The following is a 15,181-nucleotide window of genomic DNA, read 5'->3' as shown; positions in this document are numbered from 1 at the left end:
ATCTTTTTTAAAGGTTAAAACCTCATTGAATTTTATGTCTTATAGGGTTTATACTGAGTACAATATTGTAAAACTATTAATTCAACTTTAAAAACCTAAAAATTTACAGCCAATTTTGAAAGAGATGCATCTTAGCTCTGGAAATTGGTATTAAATATGTCAATGCTGTTGTAATGAAATGCTTCTTCTAATTATGTGGTTATTAAATAAATAATTTTTTTAAATATGGCTTTTGCTAAGTGCCTTCTTTAACATAGATTTAGATCATTGTGTGCCAAACTTAATCTATATGTTCTGTGGTAATAAAACTTTTTACATTAATGTTAACAAAGTGACATTTATATATTTATGTTGCAAATATAGTTTTATTGATGTTTAATTATAACTTGCTCCTATATTTATATGTGAAATATAGTTTGCTCTTAATGTCACATAATTCTATTAAAACTTAATTGACATTGCATTGGTAGGCATTATGAAAAAAACAGAGAAAACATAAAAAAGAAAAAACAAGTGCTCAACCATGAAGGACTACCCTCAAGGCTGTGAGAACCAAATATAAGGTGCAAAGATTCTAGGAGTCAGAATTTAGAGGAGGACTGGGGTGAAAGAGTGTCTTCTGGAAATGACAGAATCACTGTACTCATGTTGGCTCTGGTTGCATGCACAAGATGAAGCCAGTCAACATTCCAGTATAGAAGGGGAGGGCCTCACAGCCTCCATCTCTAGCTAAGGAGCTACTGACAGTTGATACTTCTTGATAAGGAAGAGTAAATTCTCTTTAAGGATGTGGCCCCTGGTATGTCAAACTTGCTCCAGTGGATGGCCCCACACTCAACCACATGTGGGCAGCATTAAATGGACTCAGTGGGGTTTTTTTGTTTTGTTTTGTTTTGGTCTTTTGAGACAGGGTCTCCCTGTAGCCCCAGCTTGCCTGGAACTCACTATGTAGACCAGGCTGGCCTTGAACTCACAGAGATCCACCTGCCTCTGCCTCTGGAGTGCCAGGATTAAAGGTGTGTACCACCATGCTGGGTTCTCAGTGGGTTATCTTTAAAAAAAAAAAAAAAGGGGGTGGCTAGAGATTTGGCTCAGCAGTTAAGAGCACTGGTTGCTCTTAGAGGACCCAGGTTCGATTCCCAGCATCCACATGGTGACTAACAACCATCCATAACTCCAATACCAGGGGATCCAACACCTTCTGACATACACGGGCATTACACAGCACGGGTGCACTTACACACATGCAGGCAATACACTCATACACATACGATAAAAATAATAAATTTTTTAAAAAAGACTTCAAAAAAAGAACATGATAGGTGGAGGTGGATCTGGGAGGAGTTAAGAGGAGGGGTAAATTTGTGTCAAATTCACAAAGAATAAAAATATATTTTAAAAATTTAGTAACACTGAATGTTAAAACAAGCACACAATGCAGAAAACTTGACATAGTAAATCTTATCCATAGGATTTCCCACAGCTACTGTGGTCACATGTAGGATCTTTCCACACCATAATAATCACTCATGAATTTAAATGTATTTCTCATATTTCAACAAAGTCTATTTCCATACTACCCAGAATGTGCTTGACTTGTCAACATGGATATAGCCAAAAAAGACAAGTCACTGACTCATAAAGAAATAAGGTAAAATAGACATGCTTTTCTTTCCTACATAGAGATAAAATGAGAACTTCCTCAAGTAAAAATGTGTATTTAATCTGCTCCAAAAATGATCCAAATCCATTTTTAAATATGTAGATTTAACTAGGCATTAATTCAGGCTGCATTACAAAATAGCACAATCTGTGAGGTTTAAATAACTACAATTATTGTTTCGGAGGTTAGAAATTTTAAAAACCATGGTACTGACAAGGTTAGTTTCTGATGAGGACCCTGTCCTTGTCTACAGATGGTGACCTTCTCAGCATCGTAACATGAGCTGTTCTCTACATATACTCCTGACATCTCTTCTTAAAGGACAGCAGTCCTATTAGATTTGTGAGCCATACTATTTATGACTTCATTTCGCCTTAATTACTTCTTTAAAGGCATTATCTCCCAATATAGTCACTTTGGGGTTAGGGCTTCAATCTGAATGCTGGAAGGGTCATAATTCAGTCCAATGACAGTAAGCCCTGAGGTTTATTAAATTTTGGATGGTGCACATGTGCATATGTGTGTTCTATATACTGAAAAGGAACAAAACAAAGGCAAATAAGCAAAGTACAGATTGAGCAACCCGAACATAAAAATCCAAAACAAAAAATGGATTTCAGATTTAGGACATTCAATTTATATCGGTAAAGTTTATGTACATACTCCAGAACTTGAAAAACTGAAATCTCAAATACTTCTCCCATATTGGATAAGAAATAATCTCAGCTTAATCGCTGAGTTTTCTCGACATTATGTATTAGTGTAGCAGCAATGCTCATTTCACAATTGTAAAAATTAGTAAGAGAATTAGCTAGTTGTGGTGGTACATGCCTTTAGCCCCAGCACTTGGGAGGCAGAGGCAGGCCAGTCTGGTCTACATAGTGAGTTCCAGGCCAGCTGGGGCTATCGGGAGACCCTGTCTCAAAAAGACCAATAAATAAATAAATAAATATCAGGGTGGAGACAGGCAGATACCAGTAGGTCATTGGCCAGCCAATCTAGCCAAAATGGCAAGCTTCAGGTTCAGAGAAAGGAAAGGCTGCAGATGGCTCAGTGATTAGGAATAGTGGCTGCTCTTACAGAGTACCAGAGTTTGGTTCCCAGCACCCACATGACAGCTAGCAACCATTCATAACTTCATTTCCAGAGGATCTGACACCCTCTTCTTGCCTCCATAGGGACTGCATACACACAGTGCACTTACATGCATTCAGGCAAAACATATATATGCATAAGATAAAAATATATCCAAAAAAAATTAAGGCTGAGGCAAGAGTTTAATGCCTGGCAAGCTGGGCTACATGGCAAGACCCTGTGAATAGAGGGTGGGGGAATGGAGGAGTGAGAATGAATGAATAAGTGTGTGTTGTGTGCGTGTGTGCATGCATGTGTGTGTGTGTGTGTCTGTATAAATACTGAGCATTTGCCTTCCAACCCCTCAAAAACAACAAAAAAAAAAACCAACAACTGTGAATATTACCGGAATCTAAACATATCTGAAAACTTATGAGAACAGAATCACATCTCAGATAACCTAATTATGTGACTCTAAGCAAGCTACTCGAGGTCTGCTTCTGTATCTGAGAAGGTTCCCTCCACCATTAAATGCCTAGTATATTACGAATATAATATCAAACATCAATACTACAAAAGGCAAACTTCCTTTCTATGATATTCCAAATGACATTTCAATATCATTCTTCCATTTATTTTCATTCTTTTAACTCTTCAACAACTACATTCTGAATTTGAAAAGCTTACCTGTGCATCACCATAAACTAATTTTTTTAATATTTAATATTTCTATTTTATGTGTATGAGTGTATTGCCTGGATGTGTGTAAGTGCACCCATGTTGTGCAGTGTCTGCGGAGGCCAGAAGAGGGCATCAGCTCCCCTGGAACTAGAGTTACAGATGGTTGTAAGCTGCCATGTGGTGCTGGGAATCGAACCCAGGTCCTCTACAAGAGCAGTCATTGTTCTTAACTGCTGAGCCATCTCTCCAGTCCCCATAGACTAATTTTTATCATCTTCTCTGAACAATCCCTTTTCTCCCAACTACATTTTATAATTCCTTTTGTACTCCCTAACTCATTAAAAAATACACACCAAAGCTGGGAGTGGTGGCATATGTATTTAATCCCAGCACTCCGGAGGCAGAGGGAGAAAGGCAGGTGGATTTCTGTGAGTTCAAGGTCAGTCTGGCCTACACAGTTCCAGGCCAGCTGGGGCTACACAGAGATGCTGTCTCAAAAAAGTAAAGCAAAATAAAATAAATATACATCACCAAAATGCCTGAAATAACAACTATTTTTAACCTAGTTCAAAACATACTGCAGGTGATTTCAGGGTAACATACCTGTCATACAAATATCTACACAAACAATGAGCCATAACCAACACTGATATGTAATATGTTCTTAAAAGCTATTAAGGTAAGAGTAGCCAATAAAACAAAAAGCAAAACATAAAAAGGCAAGTTATCATGTTACGTTTGTGGAAGCAATTTGTATTTTCCTTTTCTCCTACTGCATCTCTCCCATTAGTATTCTAATATTATCTGGTATTACATGTAAATGAATAATACATGTATAGTATATTGTTACTCTGGTGCCCTTAAGAAGTCTCACTTCTAGTATCTGTGCTCTTTTATAAAATCTCTCAGAATAACTAGCACAGAACATCAGTAAGTCTCACTTCTAGTATCTGTGCTCTTTTACAAAATCTCTCAGAATAACTAGCACAGAACATCAGTAAGTCTCACTTCTAGTATCTGTGCTCTTTTATAAAATCTCTCAGAATAACTAGCACAGAACATCAGTAAGCATGACAAACCACAGGCTTTGTAAGTATTGACATAGCAGGACTTGTTTCTTTAGTAAGCACCCTTGTCCTCTAAGAATACTTCTTGCAAGTATAGATACTACACAAAGACAAGGAAGAGGGGAAATTCCCAGCCACCCAAGGTGAGGCACCAGCCCTGAGTTAAGAAACCACCTTGGACATTACCGACAACAGGTGCCTGATGGATGAGTATCCATCAAATCCTGCCCCAATTTTTGAATCAAGAGCAAATAAATGATGGTTAGTATTTTTAATAACTTAGCTTTAAAGCGATCTATTATGTAGTACCAACAGATAACCAAAACAATCCAAGTAAAAACACTAAGAATAGTTTTGTTAAACAAGAAACAAATGTCAATGATAACTGTTGTTGTTGAATATTTGAATGTTCACAAGGGCATTCTGTGCCTATCTCTAGTAAGGTCTATTTTTCACTTTCCCTTCCTTCTATTATGACTTGTGTCTTTTTTTTTTCTTCAGACAAGGTCTCCCTGTACTCCAGCTAACCTGCCTCTCCAGTGCTGGGATTAAAAGCGTGCACCACCACACCCGGCTATCCTTTTTATCTTTGTAAAAAAATGTTCTCCTTATTTCTTCAAAATAGCTTATTAATGATTCAGACCAATTCTAGCCTTTGGTTGCATTCTGTTATCACAGTAACTACAGGCACCCTGCATCTACTTTAACCACCCTCCAGACCACAGATAAAGTTCAAAAGACTAGCATCTTCATTAAAGCTCCAAAGTATATATTCACTAAATAGCTAATTATTTTTTGCCTGATATAATCATTAAGCAAAAGGAAACCAAAATCAGTAACATCTTGTTCAGAAAAGCAACAGGAAAAACATACCTCCCACTTTTCCTCAGTGAACTTACTCAGAACTATTATAAACATATTCTTTTAGCTCTCATGACCCTTAGCTCATACTTCATCTATGATATTTACCTTAACCAGCCCTGAATCATGTTATTGGTTTACTTAACTTCCTTATACTAGATCTAAAACTTCCCTGGAAGAGGGAGTCATTGAAAAAAAGGAGCATTTTAAACACTTCTGTAACCCTTCAAGTACCTCACTCACACAAATATAATAAATACCTGAGCTCTGGTCAGCAACCATTCTGTCCACTCTTAATCTCCCCAATTCTCATACCTATGTCTGTTAAGAAGCAGTGACTCACTCATATTACATTAAGCAATCAGTGATGAAGTAAATGAATGCTACAACAATGTACCCTAACAATAACCTTCAGCAATTACTTAAGACTGATTTGATTTTTGTAAAGATACTAAAATGATTTTTTTTTTTTTTTTTTTTGGTCTTTTTGAGACAGGGTTTCCCTGTAGCCCCAGCTGGCCTGGAACTCACTCTGTAGATCAGGCTGGCCTTGAACTCACAGAGATCGGTCTGCCTCTGCCACCCTAGTGCTGGGATTAAAGGCGTGCGCCACCACGCCTGGCACTAAAATGATTTTTAAGGGGAAGAAAAGTACTATTTACATCTCCTGTCTTACAGGCTAAGACTCCTAAATATTAAGTCCGGGTAAGATCTAGATCAGAAACTTGGTAAGTAATATCAAAGGCAAAGCAGGCCTGATGACAGGACACAGCACAAACTGGAAGGCTGATGGCCCATCCACAAGCAGCAAACACAACCAGCACCAGTAGTCTACTCTCTAGCAGGAATGGCCACCAAATACAGCCAAGTCCTGTGATTTTTTTTGTGATTTTTCAAAGAGTAACAGAAATCAAGACTTCTTAAATGTGACATCGTCCTATTTTTTTAAATGACAACTGATTACTAGATGTTACAAATGTACTAACAGCAACTAATACAAAATTCTGGGTTTGACATGCTCCAAAAACCCCTGCTACTACAGGCAAACAGTTCACATCTCTATATATAACTGAAGGTACACAGAACAATTCTCTGTCACCATCACTCTTAAATTGCATAGAAAAGAGAATAAGGACTATGAAAGAGCTTCATAAAATCTGAGCACCAGTGGCAAACTCCTTCAGTTTAACACTTTTTTTCTCTTAAAAAAAGAAATTTGTTAGGTTAGGGGTTCTATATACCTAACCTTAGAAAGTGGAGGGCAGGGGGGGAGGCTTAAAGTTTTATTCTGAAAAGGAAGGTACAAAATACTAAGTATCAACATACTTGTGTTGGTCTATCTGCATACTGTCATCACTCTCTTGTGATAAACAGCACTGAATCTAACCAGGTAACTAGTCTAACAAACTACTGTAGCCTCAAAATCTTGTGACCTTGCAGGGTGTTGTGAGGCAGGCCTTTAATCCCAGCACTTGGAAAGCAGAGAAAGAGCTCTGTGAGTTCAGAGCCAGCCTGGTCTACACTGCCAGGGCTACATACTGAGACCTTGTCTCAAAAAAATAAAGAAAAATTTAAAAATAAGAGGATCCTCAATCCTGTGACCTATACTTTCTTAATAGTATCTCTAAGTATGATGACCAAATATTAATAGTTAAATAGTCTAAGAACATTTCTTCAATTGTTCTTAGAAAAGACTGACATTATTGAACGAAGATTTCTCTTTCCACTCAACAACTCACAGAAAATTCATGTTATTCACTTCTAAAACTGCTTAACCTACTGCTAAAAAGTCTTATGAAATCAAAATTTTTAAAATTTTATTTTGTCTGGGGTTACAGAGATGGCTCAGGAGTTAGGAGCACTGACTGCTCTGGCAGAAGACCCAGGTTCAGTTCCCAGCACCTATACGGCAGTTGACAACTGTCCTAACTCCAGTTCTAGGAGACCTAACACCCTCTTCTGGCCTCCACAGGCATTGTATGCATAGGTTGCACTTACATACAAGCATGCAAAATTCTTATACACATAAAAATATAAGTGAATAAAACTTAATGTAATAATTAACAGTAGGATTGCCTTTAAAGTCAAAAAATACTCTAAAACTCGGTTGTAACTGTGGATTGCAAATCCGCCAGGTCATAGACCTGAATGTTATGAAAACTATGGCAACAGTAAAGTTTCTGAACACACAGTGGCCAAAAAGTAATTCAAAATTGAATGCCTAATAAATACCAGTGTTGAATAGTGCAATTTCACAGCAAGCCTTGGCTTTCTGCAGTACTGGGACTTGAACCCAGGGTTTTACATATGTTAAAAAAAGGGATCTACCATTGTGCTACATCATAGGCCCAGCAACCTTGGTTCTGAACATACAACATGGAAACTCTGCACTGCACATACCTTCATATCATGCAATGTCAATGAACAACACTGTATGAAACACTTCAGCTTAGATTCAAGACCACTGTTTGTTATGAATTGTGGTGTTTTTACTGTACACAGAAAGTCTTCTGCTCCTATAGAAACACAATAGTTTAACTGCAAAAATTAGACTTTTTAATCATCATTCTTCAACACATATAATAAATATTAAATTTGTATATCTTTAGATTGTATTATGTTTGATTTTAAAACTGTTTAAAACTGTTGAGCTGTTTCTGTGAAAGTTTATTAAATGACTTTTGGGTTGGGAATAGGACAGTATTTCCAACAATTTCTGATGTGATCCTAAACATATTCCTAATATTTTTAATACATATTTATGCAAGCAGAAGTTCTCAACATTGATAATTATAAAACCAAAATTCTATCAACTATGGAAAATACTGAAGATGTTCTACATCCTGCAGTGTATGTACTCAGCTAGGATTGAATTCTTTATGTAAAGATAAATAAGTATGTTGATATGCAAATTTGTCTGTTTTAATAAATTACATATACCAAAGCATTGTTTGATAATAATCTTTATGATTTATTATCAATAAATGCTTGATTTACTTTATATGCTTTGCATCATGTAAAACATGGGCAAAAGAGAGCAAGAGTGGAAAAAGTTTAAGAAGCCCTGCTCTAAAACAGCTATTAAAGTTTGGGCACGTGAGACACACCTACAGTCCCAGGACACAGGAGGCTGAGACAGGATGATCTCAAGCTCCAGACCAGTTTAGGCTATATTACAAGATCTTGTCTCAACTAGGTAAATTTTTAACAATTGAGTAAAATATCTATTTGAGACAATGAAGGAGGTGGTGTCAGCAATCCCAGCTAGTCAGGGCTGAGATAGGATGATCACCTGAGCCCAGGAATTCAAATTTAGCTTGGACAATATCCCTATACAAAAAAAAAAAAAAAAAAAAAAAAAAAAGTAGGCAATTTTATGATAATAAAGTTATATTGTTATTTAGGGAACTATTTAGTTATCAGAACACTGTTAGGCACCGTGATAAGCAGTTCAAAACACTCATTAAATCTTAAAAATATAAGAGAGATACCATTATTATTATCTTATTGTAAATACAGGAAAATTCTTTTTTTTTCTTTCTTCTGAGTCAAGAGTCTTACTATGCAGCCCTGGCTGGCCTGGAATTCACTACGTAGACCAAGAATTCACTATGTAGACCAAACTGGCCTTGAGATCTACCTGCCTCTGCCTCCCGAGTTATCAGATAAAAGGCATGGGCCATGAGGACACAAGCAAAAATTACCCCTCTGATGATCACACAGCTAAGTGGCACTCCGGATATCAACCCAAATCTTGTTTAACCTCACAATCTGCACACTTAACATGACACTATATTGCCTCCAGCAACTAAGTTAATATCTAAATTTAAAAAAAGAAAAAAACAAAACAAAACAAAGGCAGAAACTAGAGAGATGGCACAGCAGTTAAGAGTACTTACTGTGCATGCATCAAGACTAGTGTTCAGATTCCAACACCCTTGTAACAAGTCGGGCATGGCCCCATACACTCCTATAACCAGAGCAGCAAGGGGGTAGAGAAAGGAGGATCAGTGGGGCTTGCTGGCCACCAGTCTAGCTAATACTCCAGGCTCAGGGAGAGACCCTGCCTCAAAGAAGCAAAGTGGAAAGTGATAGAAGAGGAGGTATGAATGTCCTCTTCTGGCCTCTACACATGCCCACAAGTGCATATGCCACACTCACACACACACAGCATAAGATGACAGAACCATTAAATGGAGGGAACTGAGGCTCCTGAATGTCAGCATGGAGCTAAGATCCCTACAGCTCACGAGATTATGACATGAAGAATAAATCTTATTTTTAAAAGGAAAAGAGGTATGGATTTGTACAGTAAGTAGTAAATTTTAAAAACATACTAGACTTTAATCCCAGCACTTGGGAGGCAGAGGCAGCCAGATCTCTGAGACAGAGGCCAGCCTGATCTCCATAGCAAGTTCCAGGACAGCGGGGACTACAGGAGCCCCTGTCCCAAGAAGACCCCTCAAAAAAAACCTAGAAAATGGGCTAGGGATGTAGCTCAGTGGTAAGGCATTTGCCTAATGTGTAAGGCTCTGAGTTTGACAGCACTGAAAGAAAAAAGACAATAAAAGATATACAAGCATATATATATACTGTATATATATATATATTACAAATTTTATCTTCCCAAATATATTTATTAATAATGAAAATTTCACCTAATGGATTTCTCACAAACACAACTTTCCTTACATAACCATGCTTATTATTAAAAATTTAATGGATGGCAATACTCTGTATTTTCCATTCAATTTTGCTGTGAACTTTAAATTCCTCTTTAAAAGCCTATTAGAAGTGGGGATGTGGGTGTGGTGGCTCAAGTCTATGCTCTCAGCACTTGAGAGACAGACAACAGCAGATTCAAGGGCAGCTGGAGTTAGACTTTAAGTTCCAGGCCAGCCTGGGCTAGAATGAAACCCTGGCTCAAAAATAAAAATACATGACCTTTACGGACACTGCACGACATGGGTGCACTTACATATATGCAGGCAATACACTCATATACATAAAATTTTTTAAAATATGTTTAAAAGAATAATTTAAGAACAATATTCTGGGGCTCGAGAGATGGCTCAGAATTTAATAGCAGCATTTGCTGTTTTTACAGAGGAACCGGATACAGTTCCCAGCACCCACATGGAGGCTCACAACATGGCAACTCCAGTTCCAGGGATTCTGATACCCTCTTCTGACTTCTGTGGGCACCAGGCACCCACATGATACACATACATATATGCAGGCACTCATACACATAAAAATAAATAGGGACAAAAGAGATGGTTAAGAGTGCTGGCTGCTCTTGCAGAGGACCAGGTTCAATTCCCAGCACCCACATGGGGGCTAACACCATCTATAACTCCAGTTCCAGGGGAATTCGATGCCCTCTTCGGACTTCCACAGGTATCTCACAACACAGGTGCACTTACATATATGCAGGTGATACACTCATACACATAAAATGAGAAATAATAAAATATTTTTAAAATAAAAAAAGATAAAATTTTTATATAAACAACAATATCCTAAATATGCCTAAATCAATTTAATTCTGAAATGGCACAAGACTGTATTCTTTCAGTATTAAAAACGGCATTTTATTATAATCACAATTCTAAGCATGTATTGTGTACTATTTATTTTACAATAAAAAACTGATCTTTTCAGAAGTACATAAATAGTGCTGTAAAGCTAGAATCTTCTTCAACACTTTCAGAACATTCACAAAAAGTGCAATACACAAACATAAGTTAGAGTAAAATTAGACAAAAAAGTTACACTTTGTGTTGGATAACATAAAAGGAACAGGGCATCTCTCCACATGGCTGGCATAAATTAAGACTTTTCACTGTATCAAAGTACACTCAACTTTGGATTTGCAAGTTCTAACAGACCCAAAGGATTCTGACCAATGCACTCCCAAATTGCAATGATACAATATTCATTTAAATTACTAAATGTAGCTTAAGTCAAAAGTGTTTAAGAGTGGTTTCCAAATTTATTTTTTAAACAATTTCTTAAGACTCTAAAGAAACTGATCCTCTTGAAGAAAACTTCTGAATGTCTTAACATACGAACCAAACTGTTTTTTCCTAATAGTCAGCAAAGCTGCTGAAATTCTAGCTCAATTAATCTAGGTAGGATCTAGAAAACGTTTTGTCTATTATCCCAAATAGACTATTTATTGTATCTGCCACCAACAAAGTGTTGAAAGCACTACTAATTTTTTATTTACTTCAACCCTGTACTTAACACAGTCCCAGTACACAAGTATTATACAAATACTAAAAAATAATTCTAAGGGACAAGTTACAGATTGTGTTCAATATGTGGGTTCTTAATCACGCCTGTTATTCGCTGAACTTCTTCCTTTTCTCAAAAGTGATCTAGTCTTTTTTGAAACAAAGTGCTTTCAGTAGACATTAAGTTGGGATTTGCAACTGCAACAAAAAGCATCTCACCACGCCGTTTCCAAATTACATTAATACAATATTCATTGAAATACCTACACTCAACGCTTTCCACTAAAAGTTCAGCAGTGAGCACACACACGTGTTAGCACAGACAGTACCTGCCTTTATAGCGGCAAGTTCAGCCGAATCCAGGGACACTATTCCATTTGGAAGGAGCAAAACCATATCCGGTTCTCACTGGATACACATTTTCCCATGCTTCCCATCTCAAAACTTTGCATCTTCCCAGGGGAGCAATAAACATACAAAGACACCAGGGAGTGTGCCTGTAGGGAAGATGACTGATCAAATTAAATCCCTACGCATGAAACCTGAAACTTCAAAACTTTTCCGAACATCGCGCAGCTCAAAGAGCAGTCTGTTTTGGCCCCTCGTTCCCCCTTCTTAGCCGGAGCCAGTTTCCACACTCCCTCAACAGAGGTTTTGACTTACTGGTTAGTTGGAGGAGCAGTCAGCGGTATGGCCACCTCTTCCTCCTCGTATTCTGGTCCATCCAGGGAGTCACCTTCATCCACTGTCCCCAGGCCCGCGCCCAAAGGGGGCAGCTGAGGAGGCGGCGGCAGAGGAGGGAATCCGCCGCCCGGCCCGAGGGGCTCCGCAGGCAGTGAAAGGCTCCCCTTGCTGAATGCCGAGTCTCCCGCAGGTCCGGCGGCAGCAGCACCGCCGGCAGCAGCACCGCCCGGCAGCCCCGGGCCCCCCAGGACCCCCGCCACTGGCCCTGTCCCCAGGAACCCCGAGCCCAACGCGGATCCGCCACCCAGGGCCCCGGCCAGCTCGGCGTCCGCCGGCCCTGGATAGAGGGCGGCTGCCACGGGCAGGGCCGAAGGCAGCTTCACCCGACACGCCGCCGGATAGGTGCTGGAGCCCGCGGCCGCGCTGCCTCCGGCCCCGCCAGCCACCGGGCCGCCTTCCTCACCACCGGCCTCGGCCGCCATCATGTTGAAGCCCGCTCTCCTCTACCTTCCCTGTCGCCCGGGAGCCCCGAGGGCCAGCAGGCCCGGGCTCCGAGCCGCCCCACCCAGGCGCGTCCCCCCTTCAGCTCTCCAGGCAGAGGAAACAACAACAAAAGGAGAGAGCCCGCCGCCGCGCCCCCTCCTCGGGCCACGGCCCAAGCGCCGAGGCTGCCTGGCTTACGGGAAGCGAAGTGGGCAAAAAACCCGGCGCCTGCAGAAACGCCACCCGAGCCTCACTTCACACACCCACACTCACGCGCACACATGTACACAGGCGGCAAACTTCTTGGCTGCACCCAGGAGGAAGGGAAGCCCTGGAAGAAGCCAGGGCGGCTGGCGCTGCTTCGGGCGCCGCCACCGTGCCTTCACCACCCGAGTTCCGGCCACCCCCACCGCAGCCACCGCCGGTGCTGCTGCCCGAGCCGAGGCCGCTGCAGCCTCATCCTCCACCCGGCAGCAGACAGGAGGGGTGGAACGAGGAGGGAGGAGGAAGGGGGGCGGGGGGCCGGGGGGCGGGAGCCGACTGAACTGCTGTCTACCTGGAGCCCTTGCCAGTGAAACCCGAGAGAGAAAGGAGGGCGGGGCCGAGAGAGGGGCGGGGGAGGAAGGGCGGAGGAGGAGGCGGTGGGCGGCTTCTATGCCTGCGCCTTCCGGGCCGGGGCGGGAGCGCGCCTGGAGGGAGGAAAAGGCTGAGAGAGGGAAGGAAGCGGCGAGCGCGCGCCGAGAGGCGGGGACGCGCGAGGAGGTGGGGCAGGTTCGCCACGGTCTCTGGACGCGTGGCGCGGCTCGTTCACGCGGAGGGAACCGCGGAGCCGGCCAGCCTCACCCGGCTTTGTTTGATGGAACGGAGGGAAGGGAGGGCACCTGATCGCCTCCTGCGAGATGAGGAGGCCGGGGACGGGAAGGAAGGGAATGGATTTTTGTCTGCTATAAAAGTCGGGGGGTTTTAATACTGTCTTCGTTTTCGTTGTCTGCTACAAATCACCGTCTAACTTTCACACGCTAAAAAAAATTAAGCCTGGCTCCTGGGACTCAAAATTGATAAAGGGAGCCATAGAAGTGTAAAACATCTACACTTTTCTTCGCCGATTGCCTCACACACGTATTTGCCTTGCCATTTAATGTCTGTTAGGTAGTAGTGAAGTGTGTGAGGACAGTAGCCACCGAAAATATAATGTAAACACACACACAAAGCACAAGTCAATGGACTTTTGTCCTAATTTGTATTCGAGAAACAAATAGTAAGGCATGTCAACAATGTGCATCTGAATGGACAGCACCTTCCAAGCAAAACCTTAAGAATGTTTTGGGTGCTTGTACTTTCCCAAATTATCAAACTCAGATCTCACCCTCAACCTGGCCAAGGAAAGAGGTTTGGTTTTTGCCTTATGTATGAATCCATATGTTGATATACATACATTTGTAGAAAGTGTTCTCCTTTGTTATTCCCAGATCTGTTCCAGGACCCCTGTGAGTACCAAAATCTGCATGATCAAATCCCTTATGTAAAAAGACTTAGTATTTGCTCATAACTTATTCACACCTTCCCATTCACATTAAATCATCTCTAGGTAATTTGCAATACTTAAAATGTAAATGTCATTTATGAAGCTTTTCCACTGTGTTGTTTAGGCAATAATGACAAAAAGTCTATACATGTTCAGTATAGATGCAGTTTTTTCCAAATATTTTATGAGTTTGGTTTAAGCCATGAATATATAATTTGCTGAAGCAGATATTATCAATGCATTTATACAGAGAAATCATTCTGATGGTTTGTCATAGTATTGGTAATTTGTCCTTCAGAATTCACATACTGTTCTTTTAGTTGTGAACCTGAGCTTTTAACAGCTGTGCCAGCTGTCCAGCCTTTGTTCTGTCTTTTTAAGTTCTCCCAGGAGGGATTCTCACATTGAATATCATTGAATATTGATCTTAATATTTTCTTGCTAAATTTGACCAACCCAACATAGGAGAATACTGGGGTGGTAAGGAAATAAAGAGGAAAATACCGCTGAAGGAGATGGCAAAGTCCAGGCTGGACACTTCCACCACCAGTTTGCAGATTCCTGTATAGTCCATCAGTGACAACAAACAAACCTAATTAAATAAAAGCTCTTGGGTCAACTGAAACACTGATGAATTAGACAAGTGAGCTGAAATTCTTAGAGTGATCTCAGATCAATATCCTAGACCTGAATCAGAAACTGTATAGCTATCAATGTTTAAACAAGTCCTTTCAGTGATTGTACACTTAAATTTGAGAACTCCTATGCTATGCTATAGTATGCCAACTGAGAAGGCAATATCCAATATTTTTAAAGAGTTTTGAATGAAAAGTGTCATTCATTAGGTGGATGGGTTAAGAGATGTATTGGCTTGCTAAACTCTGCTATTCTAAAAAGGTTAGTG

The 15,181-nt window shown here is 40.5% G+C and overlaps 1 protein-coding gene across 1 annotated transcript in view; it reads right to left on the bottom strand.

The window, feature by feature from the left end:
* The window catches only part of Rasa1 (RAS p21 protein activator 1), a 112,184-nt gene extending 98,943 nt beyond the window's left edge, over positions 1-13,241 (bottom strand). Inside the window, exon 1 of the mRNA XM_008839420.3 lies at positions 12,249-13,241. Coding sequence (XP_008837642.1) covers positions 12,249-12,754 — 506 coding nt within the window. The 5' untranslated portion in view covers positions 12,755-13,241. The remainder of the gene's footprint in view (positions 1-12,248) is intronic.
* Between the last annotated feature and the right edge of the window lie 1,940 nt (positions 13,242-15,181).

Source organism: Nannospalax galili, unplaced genomic scaffold (assembly GCF_000622305.1).
Source record: "Nannospalax galili isolate Female #2095 unplaced genomic scaffold, S.galili_v1.0 scaffold918, whole genome shotgun sequence".
Classification (NCBI taxonomy): Eukaryota; Metazoa; Chordata; class Mammalia; order Rodentia; family Spalacidae; genus Nannospalax; species Nannospalax galili.
Note: the sequence above shows the minus strand (reverse complement) of the source record. Positions and strands in the feature narration are given on the sequence as shown.